The 21,218-nt window shown below is 42.8% G+C and overlaps 2 protein-coding genes across 2 annotated transcripts; both read right to left on the bottom strand.

The window, feature by feature from the left end:
- Window positions 1–641: 641 nt before the first annotated feature.
- LOC139324577 (olfactory receptor 4E2-like) lies at window positions 642–1,577 on the bottom strand. The gene has a single exon (XM_070954294.1). The coding sequence runs from the start codon at window positions 1,575–1,577 to the stop codon at window positions 642–644; it is 936 nt and encodes a 311-aa protein (XP_070810395.1).
- A 13,632-nt stretch (window positions 1,578–15,209) lies between these two features.
- On the bottom strand, window positions 15,210–16,244 carry LOC139324578 (olfactory receptor 4E2-like). Its single transcript, XM_070954295.1, has one exon. It carries the CDS (start codon window positions 16,212–16,214, stop codon window positions 15,210–15,212), a length of 1,005 nt encoding a protein of 334 aa, XP_070810396.1. The 5' UTR covers window positions 16,215–16,244.
- Between the last annotated feature and the right edge of the window lie 4,974 nt (window positions 16,245–21,218).

Below are 21,218 nucleotides of genomic sequence, written 5' to 3' on the forward strand. Positions count from 1 at the left end.
GGTCCCACCGGAAGTTGGCAAATGGGCCGTTTCTGGCCTCCAGAGGGCCTCCGGGGGGTGGGGAAGCCCGTTTTCACCCTCCCCAGACTCCTAGAAAGGCTCTGGAGGCTGGGGACAGCAAAAAACGGGCCTTCAGGTCCCACCGGAAGTTGGCAAATGGACCATTTCTGGCCTCCAGAGGGCCTCCGGGAGATGGGGAAGCCCGTTTTCACCCTCCCCAGACTCCTAGAAAGGCTCTGGAGGCTTGGGACAGCAAAAAAATGGGCCTTCAGATCCCACTGGAAGTTGGCAAATGGGCCATTTCTGGCCTCTGGAGGGCCTCCAGGGGGTTGGGGAAGGATGTTTTTGCCCTCCCCAGACTCCTAGAAAGGCTCTGGAGGCTGGGGGGAGAGAAAAACGGGCCTTCCAGACCCCACCCCCCGAGGTCCTCTGGAGGTAGGAAATAGCCTGTTTCCGTAGTTCTGGTGGGCCCCGAAGGCCCGAAAATCCCACCTGTGGCACACATGCCATATGTTCGCCATCACGGGTCTATATGTTCCTTTACCATTTTTTCTATCCAAGGTGTATTTTTGTCCAATTTTTTTTTTATTTTTATTTTTGCCTTTGTCTTCTCCTATTTCTTGTCAAGCTAGTTGGCCAACTCATCCCCTTGTAAAAAATATCTTCTTCCGGAGCCAGAGTTTCTGCATGGACTTCTTTACCTCTTCGTTCCTCAGGGTATAGATCACAGGGTTGAGGAGAGGAGTAACCATGGTGTAGAAGACAGCTATCAGTTTGTCTGAGGAGAAGTTGGAAGCAGGGCGGCTGTAGAGGACGATGCATGGCCCCAGGAACAAGACCACAACCAGTAAGTGGGCACTGCAGGTTGAGAAAGCTTTGCGACGGCCCTCAGCCGTCCGTCTCCTCAGTGAGAACAGGATGATGACGTAGGAAGTCACCAAGGCCAAGAAGCACACCAAGGAGATCATGCCACTATTCGATACGATAAGAACACCGGTGAAGTACGTATCAGTGCAAGCCAATTTGATGACCGGTGGGACATCACAGAAAAAGCTATCTATGACATTTGGGCCACAGTAAGGGAGGCGAACAGTGAGAACAGTCTGGACCAGGGAATGGACAGTCGCGCCCACCCACAAACCGCCCACCAAGTACGCACAAATCTTCAGGTTGACATGTTTCACATAATGCAATGGGTAGCAGATGGCAACGCAACGATCATAAGCCATGATAGTCAGGAGGAAGATCTCAGCACAGGCACAGATGTGGAGGAAGAAGAGTTGAGCCACACATCCCCCGAAGGAGATGACCTTCTGGGAGAGGAAGGTGTCAAGCAGCATCTTGGGTGCAGTGACAGATGAATGGCAGATGTCAATCAAAGAGAGGTTCCCCAAGAGGAAGTACATGGGGGTGTGGAGGCACCGATCAGAAGCCACCGTCACTATGATGAGGACATTCCCTATTAAAATAAGCAGGTAGATGATGAAAAAAATGACAAACAAAGCCAGCTCCAGACTCCGGATATCAGTCAGTCCCAAGAACACAAAATGAGTCACGGTCTGGTTGAACGCTGACATTGGAGTGGGATAGATTGAAGTCCACACCTTCAACCTAAATAGAGAGAAATAATATGTTTGCTTCAGAACACCTCCAAATCTACAAACATAGAAATACATACCAATAAACCATTCCTCAATATGAATATATACCCCCATCACCACTTTCTTACTTCAGTAGCAGATGGGATATACAGTAGTGGCCAGAATTGTGGAAACCTTTTGGAAAAAGTATATTTTCTAAAACTAGCTAATAACACCACTTTTTTTAAAGTAGTACCATAAAATTATATATCAATGGAAATATAATTTAATCTAGAAAAGAATGGAATGGAATGGAATGGAATGGAATGGAATGGAATGGAATGGAATGGAATGGAACGGAACGGAACGGAGGAGAGGAGAGGAGAGGAGAGGAGAGGAGAGGAGAGGAGAGGAGAGGAGAGGAGAGGAGAGGAGAGGAGAGGAGAGGAGAGGAGAAGAGAAGAGAGGAGTAGAGAAGAGAAGAGAAGAGAAGAGAAGAGAAGAGAAGAGAAGAGAAGAGAAGAGAAGAGAATATAGAATATAGAATAGGATAGAATAGAATAGAATAGAATAGAATAGAATAGAACAGAATAGAATAGAATAGAATAGAATAGAATAGAATATATGGAATGGAATGGAATGGAATGGAATGGAATGGAATGGAATGGAATGGAATGGAATGGAATAGAGAATACAGAAGAGAAAAGAAAAGAGAATAGAGAACAGAATATGGAATGGAATGAAATGGAATGGAATAGAATAGAATAGAAAATATGGAATGGAATATATGGAATGGAATAGAGAATAGAAGAGAATATGTATGTATGTATGTATGTATGTATGTATGTATGTATGTATGTATGTATGTATTTATTTATTAGTCCAATTTATATGCTGCCCTTCTCCGTAGACTTGGGGCGGCTTACAATGCATTATAGCAATAGCCTGCATATTGTTTTGTATATACCTGCTTATTAGGGTTTTCGGGCCCCCAAGAGAAGAGAAGAGAAGAGAAGAGAAGAGAAGAGAAGAGAAGAGAAGAGAAGAGAAGAGAAGAGAAGAGAAGAGAAGAGAAGAGAAGAGAAGAGAAGAGAAGAGAAGAGAAGAGAAGAGAACTCATATTGACCAAGTGTGATTGGACACACAAGGAATTTGTCTTGGTCCATACGCTCTCGGTGTACATAAAAGAAAAGATACATTCATCAAGAATCATAAGGTACAATGGTTAATGATAGTCATAGGGAACAAATAAGCAATCAAATCATATTAGGAAACAGTCAATATAAATCGTAAGGATACCAGCAACAAGGTTACAGTCATGCGGTCATAAGTGGGAGGAGATGGGTGATAGGAACGATGAGAAGATTAATAGTAATGCAGTAACTTTTATGAAGGATTTGCTATTAGCATAGCAGTTACAGTAGAAAGAAGAAAAGTGAAACATGTAGAAAAGAACGAGAGATACAAAAATTATCACCGTAGAAAAAAGGAGATATGCAAAAATTATCACCATGTCAGTTAATACTTCATTGGGTAATTTAGCATGAATTACGACTTTACAACATCTTCCCATGGAGTGACCAAGTCTTTTAGTTCTGCAGCAGTGGTGGGTTGCCCCCGGCTCAGACCGGTTCACAAGAACCGGTAGTAACTAACAACCGCTTCTGACTAACAAGTTTCTTTAGTCGGCTCCATAGATTTTCAATTGGGTTAAGGTCTGGGCTATTCCCTCCACTGCTTCAGGTCTACAATTAAAAGTCCTCTTTGTGTGTGCGCACACACACACACACACACAAGCCCTTTCTGCACATTGTCAGATTACTTCAAAAGACTGTGATATGTTTATCAAGTCTTCCTACAAGGAGCTGTTCAGATTTTCAATTGATGTGGTCAAAGACTATTCCTTCTTTTTTTTTCTTTTTTTTTAAATTAAATTTTTTTGTCTTGTGCAATACCAATTAAAATTTACAGCCATATCATTATTGTCTATTCTTAATTACTATTCTTAATACTGATTATATATAGCATATCTAATACTGTAATAATTCTCTTCTTAGCTTATTTAATTCTATTAATATATTTTCCATATTTCACTAATCTACTTTTATTTCTGAATTTCATATTTATTCTCTAGCCATCGGTAAAATAGTTCCCATGCAATATAATATTCAGTTTGTTCCTTCTCTTTGATTGCAAGTGTTAACCTATTCATTTCTGCACATATTCATATTTATTCTCTAGCCATCGGTAAAATAGTTCCCATACAATATAATATTCAGTTTGTTCCTTCTATTTGATTGCAAGTGTTAATCTATTCATTTCTGCACATTCTAATATTTTCCTAATCACATTCTCATCTCTTGACTTTTCCAGTTTTGTGCAAATACAATCCTAGCTGCAGTTATTATATGGATAATCAAATATACATTCTCTTTACTATAAGTTTCTGGTAAAATCCCCAACAAATATATAAGTCTCTCTTCCTTCTTGAGGCTGCTGACTGAATTCAGGCTTCAGGCATGTCGAGAAAAACACACTTTTGCTACTGCAAATTTCTGCCTCGGTTTCTGCCTTGTCTATATAGCGCTCTGGTTCAATATTTCAAATGTACACCTTGCTGTTTCCAGATCTTTTCAACCTGAAGAGCACATGGAGTAGATGATAGATAGATAATAGATAAAGATGATAGATAGATAGATAGATAGATAGATAGATAGATAGATAGATAGATAGATAGATAGATAGGCATAATAGAGATATAGATATATAAACAGACAGATGATGATGGTGATGATGATGATGAGATAGATAGATAGATAGATAGATAGATAGATAGATAGATAGATAGATAGATATGCATAATAGAGATATAGATATATAAACAGACAGATAATGATGATGATGATGATGATGAGATAGATGGATGGATAGATAGATAGATAGATAGATAGATAGATAGATAGATAGATAGATAGATAGATAGATAGATAGATAGATATGCATAATAGAGATATAGATATATAAACAATTAATGATGGGGGTGATGATGATGATGAGATAGATAGATAGATAGATAGATAGATAGATAGATAGATAGATAGATATGCATAATAGAGATATAGATATATAAACAGACAGATGATGATGATGTTGAGATAGATGGATGGATGGATGGATAAATAGATAGATAGATGATAGATAGATAGATAGATAGATAGATAGATAGATAGATAGATAAACACACAGACAGATATGGAGCAGAGAGAGATGATATATAGATAATATATATATATATATATATATATATATATATATATATATATATATATATATAGAGAGAGAGAGAGAGAGAGAGAGAGAGAGAGAGAGAGAGAGACAGACAGACAGACAGACAGACAGACAGACAGACAGACAGACAGACAGACATGATAGCACTCTTCCAGTATCTCAGGGGCTGCCACAAAGAAGTGGGGGTCAACTTATTCTCCAAAACACCTGAGTGTAGGACATGAAGCAATGGATGGAAACTAATCAAGGAGAGAAGCAACCTATTAACAATTAATCCGTGGAATGATTTGCCTCCTGAATTTGTGGCTGTGCCAACACTGAAGGTTTTTAAGAAGAGGTTGGATAACCATCTCTCTCTCTCTCTCTCTGAGATTTCCTGCTTGAACAGGAGGCTGGATTGGCAGACCGCTAAGGTCCCTTACATCTCTATTACTCTGTTATTTTTATTTACCTCTAAGCCTTGTACACATCTTTGCAGCTATCTCCATGCTAGTGTGCCAATCATAGTTATGTACTCACTTTTTCTGAAGACAATCTGTTCAGTAAAGGTATCTCAGGTACGATAGTGCATTGGGGAGTAAAAGCTTACAAATGAGCGGTCACCATCCACCAGCAATCCAAAAGTCTTGATGGGCTCCATCGTAATCATTTTCCTTGTATAGACTTAGGCAACCTGAAAGAAATACGGGAGGTGATGTCACAAATTGCAGTGAAGACAAAATGAGGGTTTTTTTCCAGATTGAAAAGCTGTACACTAATGAATTCGCCATTGGGATGGAGTGTTTAATTAAAGTTTTCCCAACAGGGCCAAAAGTTGTAGACAGTTTTTCAGTAACAGCTGTGGAGCAAAAAAAAATATTGTGTCAGAAGGAAGGAAGGATCCCATAATGTGGTTCAGAGGTCCATTACTAACCAATTGTCAATTTTTGCCAACAAAAATTTCCAGCAGAATTACCGAGTCAGAAGAAAACTTGGAGGTCTTCTAGTTCAACCAGGGGTGAAATTCAGCAGGTTCTGGAGAACCGGTAGCGGAAATTTTGAGTAGTTCGGAGAACCGGCAAATGCCACCACTGGCTTGCCCCAGAGTGGGGTGGGAACGGAGATTTTATAATATCCTTCCCTCAGGAGTGGGGACGGAATGGGGATTTTGCAGTATCCTTACCCTGGAGTGGAGTGGGAATGGGGATTTTGCAGTATCCTTCCCCTGTCACGCCCACCAAGCCACGCCCACCAAGCCACTCCCACAGAACCTGTAGTAAAAAAATTTGGATTTCACCCCTGAGTCCAACCCCTGCTCGAGCAGAAAACCCTATACCCATGATGGCAAAACTATGGCACGCGTGCCAGAGGTGGCATGCACAACCCTCTCTATGGGCATGCGTGCCATTGCCAGCTGCTCTTCTGGTTTCCAGCACACTAGCCAGCTAGTCTTCATGGGTGCAGGAGCGCCGTAAAATGGCCTGAAAACGGTCAAAAACCAGGCCGTTTTTCAGGCCATTTTCAGGGCCGCTTTTGGCTCAAAAAGCAGCCCAAAAAGAGCCCAAAGAATGGCCGGAAAAGAGCCCAGAAAACAGCCAAAAAACAGGCATGCGTGCGCCAGCCCGTTGGTCTTCAGATTACCGATGCTCTAGCGCAGGGATGAAATCCAGCAGGTTCTGACAGTTTCTGGAAAACCGGTAGCGGAAATTTTGAGTAGTTCGGAGAACCGGCAAATACCAACCTCTGGCTGGCCCCAGAGGGGTGGGAATGGAGATTTTTGCAATATCCTTCCCCCAGGAGTAGGGTGGGAATGGAGATTTTGCAGTATCCTTCCTCTGGAGTGGGATGGGAATGGAGATTTTGCAGTATCCTTCCCCTGGAATGGGATGGGAATGAAGATTTTGCAGTATCCTTCCCCTGGAATGGGATGGGAATGGAGATTTTGCAGTATCCTTCCCCCAGGAGTGGGATGGGAATGGAGATTTTGCAGTATCCTTCCCCCAGGAGTGGGATGGGAATGGAGATTTTGCAGTATCCTTCCCCTGCCACGCCCACCAAGCCACGCCCACAGAACTGGAAGTAAAAAAAATTTGGATTTCACTACTGCTCCAGCGCACGCATGCACACGCATGCACGCGCGTTCCAGTTTGGGCACCCAGTCCCAAAAAGATTCGCCATCACGGCCCTATACCATTTCAGGCAAATGGTTGTCTGATCTCTTCTTAAAAACCTCAAATGTTGCAGCACCCAAAACTTCTAGAAGCTACACAGACACTGCTTGGTCCTTCAATGAGTTCTGAGCTTTCCAAATCCGAAAGAAATCTTACATTTACAAAACACCGTGCTTTAAGCGGAACTGTCTAAGAATTTAGATTTTATTTAACGTTCATCCCATCAACCAAGGACAATCATCCACGCTAATCCTACGACAGTCACCGGCCAACTTGGGTACTCTCCTGCGATGTAGACTTCAATTCCTAGAATCCAATATGGTGTTGTGGCTCCGTTGCCTGAGCCTGGGCTATCAACAGATGCAGACTCTGAGAGTGAGGGGGAGGAGTTGGCAAGGCCTCCCTCTCCAGGACCCTCCTCTCTGGCAATGCCTCCGGAGGACACTGAAGACCAAAAGATAGGCTCAGAGCCAAGCACGTCCCCGCAGCCACAGGTGGACAGCGACGAGGAAGATAAGTGCTGGCTGGACCCTCGAGAGAGGCGCAGGGAGAAGTGTGCACAGCAGAGGGGAAGGCGTGCCAGAGATTAGCTGAGTCACTGGACCACACCCCACAGGGTATAAATGTGGGTGTGGTGGCCGGTTCAGTTTGTGACGAGCAAAAACTGGAAATACTCCACGATCTCTGTGTTACTGGACTTTGCCTGCTTTATCGGACTGCATTTGGACTAATCCTTGTATTATTGACACTCTGCCTGTTTTATCGGAATGGTGCAGTCTAATCTTTGTTTTGAGTGAGTAAAGTCTGAATTGGCAGCTAGCCACTGGGTTGCTGCCAGCTTTATCATCAAAGAGTTTTGTCGTGTGGCTTATTAACTCCGGGCCGTCTGTGGGGGTGCGTGCGTGGTACGGGGACAGAACATATGGTCTTTGAATATGGCTGAGAATTCTGGGAGCTTCTTAGGAAACAAGAATAATTGAGTTGGAAGGGATCTTGGAGGACTTCTAATCCAACCCACTGCTCAAGCTGGAGACCCTTTATACCATTTCCGATAAATGGTTCTCTAGTGTCTTTTTGAAAGCCTCCAGTGATGGAGCATCCACAACTTTTGAAGGCAAACTGTTTCACTGGTTGATAGTTTCACACCGTTAGGAAATTTCTCCTCAATTCCAGGTTGCTTCTCTCCATGATTAGTTTCCATCCATTGCTTCTTGTCCTGCCTTCTGGTGCTTTGGAAAATAAGTTGACCCTCTCTTCTTTGTGGCAGTCCCTCAAATACTGGGATACTGCTCTCTACATGGGGCTCCCCTTGAGGAGCACTCAGAGGCTCCAACTGGTGCAGAATGCGGCCGCACAGGTACTTATGGAGGTGACATGGCGCTCCCACGTGACACCTCTCCTGCGCGAGCTGCATTGGCTTCCAGTGGTCTTCCGGGTGTGCTTCAAGGTATTGGTTCTCATCTTCAAAGCGCTCCATGGCTTAGGGCCCGGTTATTTACGAGACCACCTTCTGCCACCGATAACCTCCCACCGGCCAATACGCTCCCACAGAGAGGGCCTCCTCAGGGTGCCGTCGGTCAGGCAATGTCAGCTGGCGACCCCCCAGGGAAGAGCCTTCTCTGTGGGGGCACCCGCCCTCTGGAATGAGCTACCCTCAGGGATACGACTGATCCCGGACCTCCGTGCCTTCCGCCGGGCTCTGAAGACTTTTTTATTTCAGCAAGCCGGGCTGGGTTAAAAAATTTTTAATTGCTGAATTTTATGGGTAAGGGGTTTTAAATTGGGGGAAGCCAATATAAATTTAATTTTGTTTTTATAGTATTTTAATGTTTATATTGTATGTTTTTTAATTTTGGCTGTTCACCGCCCCGAGTCCTTTGGGAGAGGGGGCGGTATAAAAATTTAATAAATTAATAAATAAATAAATAAATAAATAAATAAATAAATAAATAAATAAATAAATAAATAAATAAACTGCTACCATGACACCCTTAGTCCTTCTTTTCGCGAGACCAACCACACCCAATTCCTGCAACCGTTTTTCGTATGTTTTAGCCTAATCATTCTTGTTGCCCTTCTCTGCACTCCTTCCAGAACCTGAATATCTCTTTTGTTTTGGGGTGACCAGAACTGGATACAGTATTCCAGGTGTGGCCTTACTAAAGCTTTCTAAAGTGATATTAATACTTCATATGATTTTGATTCCATGCGTCTGTTTATATAAGCAAGGATCGTATAAGCTTTACCTGCAGTACTCCAACGGTGGCCTTACTAAGGCCATATTTTGTTAATACACTTGAGGTGAGCCAGGTTGCAGTTGTTATGGGATTGTAACAACTTTCTGACCTAATTATTTATCTAGATCAGTGTTGAGACCATCAGTTACTACACTTAAAGGAACAAAATCCCCATGCATAAAGGTAAAGGTAAAGGTTCCCCTCGCACATATATGCTAGTCGTTCCTGACCCTAGGGAGCAGTGCTCATCTCTGTTTCAAAGCTGAAGAGCCAGCGCTGTCCAAAGACGTCTCCATGGTCTAAGATAGACTAAGATAGATCTATTTTGGACTTATAAGTCCTCATCAGCTAGCCACACTCTCATCCCATGTATCCTCCCTGTAAAGGTACAGTATTTGTTTTCTTTCTTTTTCGTAGACTTTATGTGTATTTCTCTTTAGCCAGGTTTTTCCTACGTAAACCAAGATTTTTATGCAGCCCTAGTTCAGTGAAATCACAATTCACTAGTTTCTAGGCTTTTTTTTTTTTCTGGCAGCCAGCAAACACTCTGCTGCCCATTGGGAGACAAAGGAGACTAAGATAGATCTATTTCGGACTTATAAGTCCTCATCAGTTAGCCACACCCTCATCCCATGTATCCTCCCTGTAAAGATACAGTATTTGTTTTCTTTCCTTTTCGTAGGCTTTATGTATATTTCTCTTTAGCCAGGCTCTTCCTACATAAACCAAGTTTTTTATGCAGCCCTAGTTCAGTGAAATCACAATCCACTAGTTTCTAGTGGAAAGAGAGAGTGCTGGCTTTGTTGTTGTAAGCAGGTTGGTTGGCTGTGATGTTACAGCTGGCAAAAATGGCCTCCTCCGGGCTCCAGAGGCCCTCCAGAGGCCGGAAATGAGCTTGTTTCTGGAATTCCGGTACTTCCGGTAGGCCCATTTTTCGCCCTCCCCAGGCTCTGGAGGCTTTCCTTGAGCCTCCGGGAGGGCGAAAACAGCCTCCCCCAGGCTCCAGAGATCCTCCGGAGGCTGGAAATGGGCCTGTTTCAGGACTTTTGGAACTTCCAATAGGCCTGTTTTTCACCCTCCCAGAGCCTCCGCATGGGCCCTGCATTTACGTGGCATCCACGTGGAGACTCCTGGGATAGATGGGGTCAGCGGGGTCAGCCAGTCCTTGCAACTACCAGTTCGGAGAACCAGATTAAAATTAACATCCTGTTCGCCAAAACCGGTCCGAACCGGCTGAATCCCATCCCTGAACCAGGGGTGAAATTCAGCAGGTTCTGACAGGTTCTGGAGAACTGGTAGCAGAAATTTTGAGTAGTTCAGAGAACCGGCAAATACCACCTCTGGCTGGCCCCAGAATGGGGTGGGAATGGGGATTTTGCAGTATCCTTCCCCTGCCACACCCCCAAGCCACACTCCCAAGCCACACCATGCCCACCAAGCCACACCCACAGAACTGGTAGTAAAAAAATTTGGATTTCACCACTGCCCTGAACTTCATGTTTATGTGAAGAATGCTGGATGAGTTTCCAACTCCAGAATCTTTTCATAAAAACAGTATTAAAATAAGTAATATCATTAATTATATTTAATAGCAATCTCCCAATATTTGAGGGGCTGCCATAAAGAAGAGGGGGGGTCAGCTTTTTTTTCCGAAGCACCAGAAGGCAGGACAAGAAGTAATGAATGGAAACTAATTAAGGAGAGAAGCAGCATGGCAAAATGTATGGAACAAAACTATGAAAAGAAAACTTTTATAAAATGATCTACCGTTGGTATCTCCCCCCCCCCCAGAATCGCTAAGATGTTCTGATAGATGTTGGAAATGTGGGTCGGCCAAGGGTACTTTCTTCCATCAGTGGTGGATTTGTCCATCAGCTAGACGCTAATGGGGGAAAATACAGCTGTGGCTGCTGGAAATAACAGGTGTGAGCTTTCCCCTTCACCCAGACCTCTACTTACTCGGAATAAGACCGGACCACATTGACAACAAGGATTGGTATATATTTGTCCATGTCTCAACAGCGGCGAGAATGGCATTTGCTCAACTGTGGAAAGATGCAGATACGCCCCCTGACCATCTGATAATAAACAAGATTCTCCGATGTGCTGAGATGGACAGGCTAACGTATATCTTAAAAGACAAGAAAGATTCAGTATATAATAGAAGTTGGGACAGATGCTTTGTCTGGCTCAAAAGAAGGTTAAACCTAGGAGAAGGGTGATAAGATCGTCTAATTAGATTAACTAGGTATTTACTAGGCTTTATAACTCTTTATAATTTTGATAAAAACAGGCCAATTGTTTTGTAGATAGTTAAAAGAACTTGATTGCATTGAAATGTTTGGCTAGGATGATATTAGTTAATATTAATTGGAGAGTGAGCTTAACTCTCGGTTAGTCATGTTTGTTGTTTCGTTTTAGTCTTGTGTTTATGTGTTTCTATATTTCACTCCTTATATTGCTTTCCAATCATTATTGTGTGTTAATTTTACTGTAAATATTTAATAAAGATATTAAAAAAAAAGGAGAGAAGCAGCCTAGAACAAGTAGCCGACAGTGAGAATAATTATAGTGGAACGGATTGCCTTCAGAAGTTGTGACTGCTCCATCACTGGAGGATTTTAAGAAGAGATTGGACAGCTGAAATGGTATAGATTGTCCTGCTCGAGCAGGGGGTTGGACTAGAAGACCTCCAAGGTCCCTTCCATCTCTGCTGTTCTGTATTATCCTGTATATTCTGCAAGTATAACAATTCATAAACAGTAGCATTTAAAGAAAAAAAGCAAAAGGTTCAATTACAAATTAATCTCAGAGACACGTTCATGAATGCACAATAAAAGGGTCCATAAAAATAAAATACAGAAGGAATTTAAAGATATAACATTCAAGAGCCGAGGTGGCGCAGTGGTTAGGGTGCAGTACTGCAGCTACTTCAGCTGACTGCTAGTTCAGCAGATCAGCGGATCAAAATCTCACCGGCTCAAGGTTGACTCAGCCTTCCATCCTTCCGAGGTAGGTAAAATGAGGACCCAGATTGTTAGGGGGCAATATGCTATTTAGTATACTGTCTTTGGTGTAAGCTGCCCAGAGTCCTTGGAGAGTGGGCAGCATAGAAATATGAATAATAAATAAATAAATAAACAGTCTGGTGCTCCTCCAGCTTTTTCAGATGACTAGTCTTATAGTGTCTAGCACAGGAGTGTCAAACTCAAGGTCTGTGGGCCAGATCTGGCCCATGGGAGTGCCCTGGAAACAGTGAAGGACTGGCCTGCTGTGCCTCTTGGTATGTCCTGGATCGAAAAGGATGACTGAGGCGATCGGTAACAGGTAAGTGTTTAATGTCAACTCAGAATACACATTGAACAACTTGCAGAACACGGTTAGCTGAGGGAAGAAGAAGAACCGCAAACTCACTCTGACAGCTCTTATATAGCAGCTGTCAGACAGCTTAACCAAGGAGAACATCAAATGTAAATATGGACCCCAACAGAGGGCCTACTCTGCCAAACAGGCTCAAAACACAACCCCTCTGCCAGCAAAAATGGAGCTCGGGACGACCGCAGGCAGCCCTTCCAAGCTCCGTTGGCTGCAGGAGGCTGTCACAGCCAAAAACACAGCTCAGGAGCCTGTTTTCACTAGCAGAGCACTCGGGCCATCACAGGTGCCCCCGAATGAGTGACGTTGAGCTGACCCATCCTGGCCATGCCCCCACACCAGTGGTGGGTTGCCCCCGGTTCGGACCGGTTCACAAGAACTGGTAGTAAAACTGGCGGGAGGCTCCGCCCACTGACTCGGACGTCATTATAGGTGATCAGGCGCGATGCGAACCGGTAGTAAAGGTAAGTAGAACCCACCCCCGCCCCACATCCCTCCCCAGGTCAAACACAACCCTGATGTGGCCCTCTGTTAGGATATGGTTTGAGCCTAACAAGTTGTCCAGGCAATATATGTGTACTGTAACTTTAATATGAATATCTATTGTGTAACTTTAAGGCTTTATTGCTGATTTATTGTAATACTGAGTCATGCTGTAATTAGGTAATGACTGGTTGTGAGAGTATTTAAGCAAGGTATTGTAACGTGTTCAGTTGCTGCTATGATATGCTGCCATTGTGCATGAAGCTGATGTGTTATGCTACCAGAGTATGATAAGCTGCCATTGAGAGGAGTTGTTATCTGCTAATCATCGTTTGATGGATCGTGGTTTGTGAACGAGAGTAAGTTTGTTATTCTAACCAACTACTGTTTGTGTGGTAAGAAGATTTTGTATCACTGGACTGATTTAACTGGCAAAGACTTGGATTGATTTAAAAGACTACGAGATTGTTTTTTCACTATAAAGTAAACTTTTGATAAACCAGTTTGCATATCTCTTATTCATTGCTCTCAGCAACGTTTCCTTGTGCATTTACTCTGCTGGTTGGTAACACAACACCAATATCCTTAACACCCTCAATGGAATCAAGTTTGACACCCCTGGTCTAGCACAAATAACATTTTTTTCAATCATTGACCCTTAAGATTTATTTCCCCAATATTCATTTATAGACATTTTGGTTAGATGAAAACACATGTCCTTGTTTCCTTTTAGTTTCAGTTGAATCTGCTCCCTCCAAATCTTCCCTTTCACTTAGCTGGGAAGGAGCAGCTCATCAGTTCTTCATCAAGTCCTATGTAGAAATGTAGTTTTGTCTTTTTCCCACAGAACTGTTTCCAGCACAGATTTCAGGCATTTGGATTGACCATGCTCCAAAACCATTGCCTTGCTTTTTAAAGAAATTAATAATATCTTACAGAGGTCCTAAAAACTTAGCATAACTTGTTGGCTTTCCATGTCTCCAAACTTAGAAAAATGGGCCTGTCATAGACATACAGGTAGTCCTTAACTTACAACCATTCATTTAGTGACCATTTCTGCTAGAAATTCAGCTTATATATAGCATCACAGAGCAAACAAAGAGTACCGTCACCATGTGCTTTACTGCTCAACTATATAACCGTAACAGGAAACAGGAAACTCTCCTCAGAACATAAAGAAATCATAGATTATAACCATAGATGTACACTAAACACTGCCATCTACTGGCTGAATAATTCTGTAGTTGTTGCAATACAAAATACATTCTAATATGTATTCCAACAGTTTGAAGTTACAACAGCATTGAAAAAAGTGATTTATGACCATTTTTCACACTTACAAACATTGTACCATCCCCATGGTCACTGCAGCTGGCATGTATTTATGATAGTTGCAGTATCCTGGGGTCATGCGATCACCTTTTGCAACCTTCTGACAGGCAAAGTCAATGGGGAAGCCAAATTCACTTAACAACCATATTGTTAACTTAATAACTGCAGTGACTCACTTAACAACTGTGGCAAGAAAGGTTGTAAAGTGGGACAAAACTCACTTAGCTACTGGCTTGCTTTGCAACAGAAATTTGGGGTTCAGTTGTGGTTGTAAGTTGAAGACTACCTATACCCGTGATGGCGAATCTATGGCACGAGTGCCACAGGTGGCATGTGGAGCCATATTGGTGGGCACGCGAAAGTTGCCCTAGCTCAGCTCCAGCATGCATGCATGCGCTGGTCAGCTGATTTTCAAGTCTCCTGGGCCCACCAGAAGTTGGCAAACGGCTATTTCCGGCCTCTGGAGGGCCTCCAGGGGGGTGGGGAAGGCTGTTTTTGCCCTCCCCAGGTTCCTAGAAAGCCTCTGGAGCCTGGAGAGGGCGAAAAACGGGCCTATTGGGCCCACCATGTGATTGCTTGCCAAAAGCGGTGGGGGTGCAGGAGGCGGGCGCAGGGGGGGATTCAATTATGGGTGTAGGCACACATGCGTGCGATCGCATCCCCCTGCTTTTGGCACGCGGTGGTAAAAAGGTTAACCATCACTGACCTATACTTTAAAAAAAAAACTTCTGCAGCTTAAAATACTTCACTTGACTTTATTGAGATCATTCATTGCACTGAATTGTCTTCTCCTTTTTGACCAAGTTGTTTTCCACCAAAGCAAGTTGACCAACCCCTTTCCTTATGAAGAAGACCTTCCTTCGGAACCAGAGTTTCCTCATGGAGTTCTTCACCTCTTTGTTCCTCAGGGTGTAGATCACAGGGTTGAGGAAAGGGGTCACCATGGTGTAGAAGACAGCAGCCATCTTCTCGGTGGAAAAGCTGGAGGTGGGGCGGGTGTAGATAAAAATGCAAGGTCCTAAGAACAAGACCACCACAAGTAGGTGGGCAGCACATGTGGAGAAGGCTTTGCGACGGCCCTCGGCCGTCTGCTTTCTCAGGGAGAGAAAGATGATGGCGTAGGAAGACACCAAGGCCAAGAAGCAAAGCAAGGAGATCACCCCACTGTTGGATATCATAAGCACTTCAGTGAAGTACGTATCGGCGCAAGCCAACTTCATGACTGGGGGAATGTCACAGAAAAAGCTATCTATGATATTTGGGCCACAGAAAGGAAGGCGAATGGTGAGGACAGTCTGGACCAGAGAATGGATGATGCCCCCGATCCACAGAGCACCCACCAACCATGCGCAGATCTTCAGGTTCACAAGAGTCACATACTGCAAAGGATAGCAGATGGCAACACAGCGGTCATAGGCCATGATGGTCAGGAGGAAGATCTCAGCAGAGGCACAGATGTGGAGGAAGAAGAATTGGGCCACACAGCCCCCGAAGGAGATGATCTTCTGCCTGAAAACAGAGTCCAGGAGCATCTTGGGTGCCGTGACAGAGGAATGGCAGATGTCCAGGAAAGACAGGTTTCCCAAAAGGAAGTACATGGGCGTGTGGAGGCCCCGGTCCCAAGCCACTGTCACCACAATCAAAAGGTTTCCTACTAGGGTAAGCATGTAGATGATGAAGAAGAGGACAAATAAAACCAGTTCTAGACTCCGGTTATCAGTCAGTCCCAAAAACACAAAATGAGTGACTGTTTGGTTCATCTCTGCCATTGGAACGGGACAGATAGAAGTCCATGCATGCAACCTAAACAAAGAGAAATAATGTCTTGCTCAAAACATCCCCAAGTATGTATGCATAGGGGGAAAAAACATTCCTTGGTATTATTTATTCAGCATATGGCAAACATGTTAAAAAAAGCACCTCACAGTTTATTTATTATTTATTTTATTTATTTTATTTATTTTATTGAATTTATATACCGCCCTACTCCCGAAGGACTCAGGGCAGTGAACAGCCATAGAATAAAACATATAAATACAAAATTTAAAATAAAATAAAACGAATTAAATAATTTGGCTGAACAAATTTAAAACCCCAATAATTTAAAACCAAATTTAAAATTTCCATTTAAAAAGGGGAAACACTTAGGTCAGACCAGCTTGATGAAATAAGAAAATCTTGAGCGCGCGATGGATGGTACGCAGATCCGGGATCCTCCGTATCTCCAGGGGGAGCTCGTTCCAGATAGTAGGTGCCCCCACAGAGAAGGCTCTCCCCCTGGGGGGCCGCCAGTCAACATTGTTTGGCCGACGGCACCCGGAGGAACCCCTCTCTATGGGAGCGTACTGGTCGGTGGGAAGCTATTGGTGGTAGCAGTTACATTCACAATGACCAAATATGAAGCTGAGCCAGCAGCTGCCAAAAAAGCCAGCACAGTTCTAGGCTGCATTAACAGACGGAGAGAATCGAGATCACGGGAAGTGTTAATACCACTTTATAAGGCCTTGGTAAGGCCACACTTGGAATCCTGCATCCAGTTTTGGTCGCCACGATGTACAAAAGATGTTGAGACTCTAGAAAGAGTGCATAGAGGAGCAACAAAGATGATTAGAGGACTGGAGGCTAAAACATATGAAGAACGGTTGCTGGAATTAGGTGTGTCTAGTTTGATGAAAAGAAGGACTAGGGGAGACATGATAGCAGCGTTCCAATATCTCAGGGGCTGCCACAAAGAAGAAGGAGTCAAGCTATTCTCCAAAGCCCCTGAAGGCAGGACAAGAAGCAACGGATGGAAACTAATCAAGGAGAGAAGCAACCTAGAACTAAGGAGAAATTTCCTGACAGGGAGAACAATTAACCAGTGGAACAACTCGCCTCCAGAAGTTGTGAATTCTCCAACACTGGAAGTTTTTAAGAAGCGATTGGAAAACCATTTGGCTGAAATGGTATAGGGTTTCCTGCCTGAGCAAGGGGTTGGACAAGAAGACCTCTGAGGTCCCTTCCAACTCTGTTATTCTGTTCTGTTCTGTTCTGTTCTGTTCTATTTACAAATTCAAGGATAGACTGTTTCTAGTCAATACATGATGGAGTTGCATACGGAAAGTCTTTGGGGTAATTTGAATGACTCTGGAATCGACTTAGAGGCCATGAACATGCAGTGTATGGGAAAGGGCTTGTAAACATACAAATCTTAGGCATAATTTACCTTCTCTGTGCAGTTTGTTCAGATTTTCCATTGTTGTGCTTTGTCCAGAGGTCGAAGCTTCTGCCTTCTCTTTGCGGATGATGTAAAACTATTCAACACGACTGACAATGCTGCTACTCGACCTCGACTATGTGTCAGAATGGTCAAACAACTGGCAACTCCAAATCTCAACCAACAAATGCTCCATTTTACAGATTGGCAAAAAAAAAAAATCAGGACACAAAATACAAGCTGGGTGGATACAACTTAACAGACGACACTCACTCTGTCAAGGACCTTGGAGTACTCATCTCAAATGATCTAAGCGCCAGAGCTCACTGTAACAGCATTGCTAAAAAAGGCATTAAGAGTTGTTAACCTAATCTTGCATAGCTTCTTCTCCGGTGATATTGACCTGCAAACTAGGGCATGCAAAACTTTTGCTAGACCAATTCTTGAATACAGCTCATCTGTCTGGAACCGAACCCACACTGCATATCAGACATTAATACAATTGAACGAGTCCAGAGATATTTCACAAGAAGAGTCCTCCACTCCTCGGCCCGCAACAGAGTACCTTATGCCACCAGACTCGAAATGTTGGGCTTAGACAACTTAGAACTTCGCCGTCTTCGGTCTGACCTAAGCATAGTACATAAAATCATCTGCTACAAGGTCCTACCAGCCAATGAATACTTCAGCTTCAACCAAAACAATACAAGAGCACACAATAGATACAAACTCATGGTAAACCGATCCAAACTAGACTGCAGAAAATACGACTTCAGTAACAGAGTTATCAACACCTGGAATGCACTACCTGACTCTGCAGTTTCTTCCCCAAATCCCAAAAACTTTAACTTTAGACTGCCTACTGTAGACCTCACTCCATTCCTAAGAGGTCTGTAAGAGGCGTGCATAAGTGCACCAGCCTTCCTACCGTCCCTGTCCTAATGTTTTCTTTTATTCATATCCTTTTCATGTATCTATAATTATGTTTACACTTGTATCTGTCATAAAATACATGCTTGACAAAAAATAAATTTTAAAAAGAAAATATCGCTGCCTCAGCTTTTGCCTTGCTTTAATAACTCTCTTTTAAAATACGTCTGTCTTTTGGCAATCGACATCTGGTGGATTTAAAATCTGAATTTTTAGAAAGCAATTCAAGCTCCAAGTGGTTTACACTCAGGGAGCTTCCCTTTCGTAAATATCAATTTTAATAAAACCCTGTTAAGCAGATGTGCACAGAGAGATTGACTAACTCAAAAGTTATGCAGTTAGTTTCCAAAATCTACAGGTAGATTTTAGATCTCTGTTTTTTTAGATCAAAGTAAACTCACTGGAGAAGAGTCTAATGCTGGGAAATATTGAGGGCAAAAGAAGAAGGGGACGACAGAGAACGAGGTAGCTGGATGGAGTCACTGAAGCAGTCGGTGTGAGCTTAAATGGACTCCAGAGGATGGTAGAGGACAGGAAGGCCTGGAGGAACGTTGTCCATGGGGTCGCGATAGGTCAGACACGACTTCGCAACTAACAACAACAACAAAATTTCTACTCATTCACATGTCATACCATTCCTTAAAATAAACCTAATTGTATAGATAGAAAAGGCATTTTCTAAGATCCTAGAACAATCACTAGAGAAAAATAACTAGAGATGGCCTGAGCTGTAAAACAGGGCAAAATTCATTTAACAACTGTCTCAATTCTGGGCTCCATTGTGGTCATACGTCAATCAATCAATCAGAATAGAGCTTGAAGGGATCTTGGCAAGATCCCTCTCTTGGAGGTCTTCTAGTCCAGCCCTGCTCAAAGAGGAGACTCTACCATTTCAGACAAGTAACTGTCTAATCTCTTCTTAGAAGCCTCCCTCTACAACTTCTGAAGGCAAGCTGTTCCACTGGTTAATTGTCCTCACTTCCAGAAAGCTTCTCCTTAATTCCAGGTTGCTTCTCTCCTTGATTAGTTTCCATCCATTGTTTCATGTCCTGCCTTCAGATGCTTTGGAAAACAAATTGATCCTCTCCTCTTTGTGGCAGCCTCTCGACTACTGGGATACTGCTATCAAGTCCCCCCCTACTCCTTCTTTTCACTAGACTAGCCAAACCCAAATCCTGCAACTGTTCTTCGTATGTTTTGGCCTTCCACCCCCTAATCATAGTTGTTGCTCTTCTCTGCACTCTTTCCAGAATCTCAACATCTGTTTTGTAATGTGGTGACCAACCCTGATGCAGATTTAAGTGGTTCTAAGAAAGAAAATAGATTTACCTGATATAGTTGAGAAAAAAAGATCACACAGATAGCTTTACGAGTTCTTCTCTGTCCATCTTTTTTTTTTTTTTCCAGCTAGCTGGGGAGATGGCTTTTGTAAGCATCATCTGATCTTGGCTAGTTCTCGTTTATAAAACCTTAGATTCTCTGAAAGTCAGAGATAAACTGCATTCCAGATATCTTCAAACTCAAGGAGGACCGGGGGAAAAAAAAGCAAAGATCTTGAGAGATTGGAGATCCTAACTGTAATTAATACACCACGGAGCTTGAATCTTTAATTAGAGAGTCCCCCCCAAGAGGATCGGAAGTTTGAAGCAAAGTTTGGTAAGAATTAATAGGCAAGATAAATTGGGCCAAAAAGCATTCCTCCATAATGACATTCAGAGACTCACTGCAAAAAATGAACAGAGATCAATTTGGATTTGACACTTTCTTGATGATTTGATCGCACATGTAAACTAAAAAGGGGGTAAGGTAAAAAAAAAAAACTCCTTGATCTTTCTTAAAGTTTTGGTTTCTTCTCTGCCAAGAAGCAGTGGATCAACGGAGTCCATTCTGGATGAAGAAAATAATAAACCAGCTCTGGAGGGTGTGAATGCTCCGATATTGGAGGTTTTTAAGAAGAGATTAAACAACCATTTGTCTGAAATGGTATAGGGGTTTCCTGCTTGAGCAGGGAGTTGGAAGACTGCCAAGGTCCCTTCCAACTCTTGTTATTCTATTATTCTAATAAAGTATTAGATCTTACTATTGGTTATTGTACCTTATGATTTATAATTTATCACTTTTTTTGGCCTGGATGTACACTAAGAACTTATGCATCGGAGACAAATTCCTTGTGTGTCCAATCACACTTGGCCAATAAAAATATTCTATTCTATTCTGTTCTGTTCTGTTCTGTTCTATTCTATTCTATTCTGTTCTGTTCTGTTCTGTTCTGTTCTGTTCTGTTCTGTTCTATTCTACTCTACTCTACTCTACTCTACTCTACTCTACTCTATTCTATTCTATTCTATTCTGTTATCTATTCTATTCTATTCTCTACTCCACTTTACACTACTCTACGCTACTCTATTCTCTGTTGTTTATTCTATTCTGTCCTGTCCTACTGTACTGTACTGTACTGTACTGTACTCGACTCGACTCGACTCGACTCTATTCTATTCTCTGTTGTCTATTATATTCTGTTCTGTTCTGTCCTGTCCTATTGTACTGTACTGTACTGTACTGTACTGTACTCTACTCTACTCTACTCTACTCTACTCTACTCTACTCTACTCTACTCTACTCTACTCTACTCTATTCTCTGTTGTCT

Source organism: Pituophis catenifer, unplaced genomic scaffold (genome assembly GCF_029215685.1).
Source record: "Pituophis catenifer annectens isolate HBS135680 unplaced genomic scaffold, rPitCat1.0.hap2 SCAF_15, whole genome shotgun sequence".
NCBI classification, from domain to species: domain Eukaryota; kingdom Metazoa; phylum Chordata; class Lepidosauria; order Squamata; family Colubridae; genus Pituophis; species Pituophis catenifer.

What these genes read in the sequence shown, in the direction of transcription:
- LOC139324577 (XM_070954294.1), bottom strand. Translation starts at nt 1,577, where the DNA reads ATGTCAGCGTTCAACCAGACCGTGACTCATTTTGTGTTCTTGGGACTG.
- LOC139324578 (XM_070954295.1), bottom strand. Translation starts at nt 16,214, where the DNA reads ATGGCAGAGATGAACCAAACAGTCACTCATTTTGTGTTTTTGGGACTG.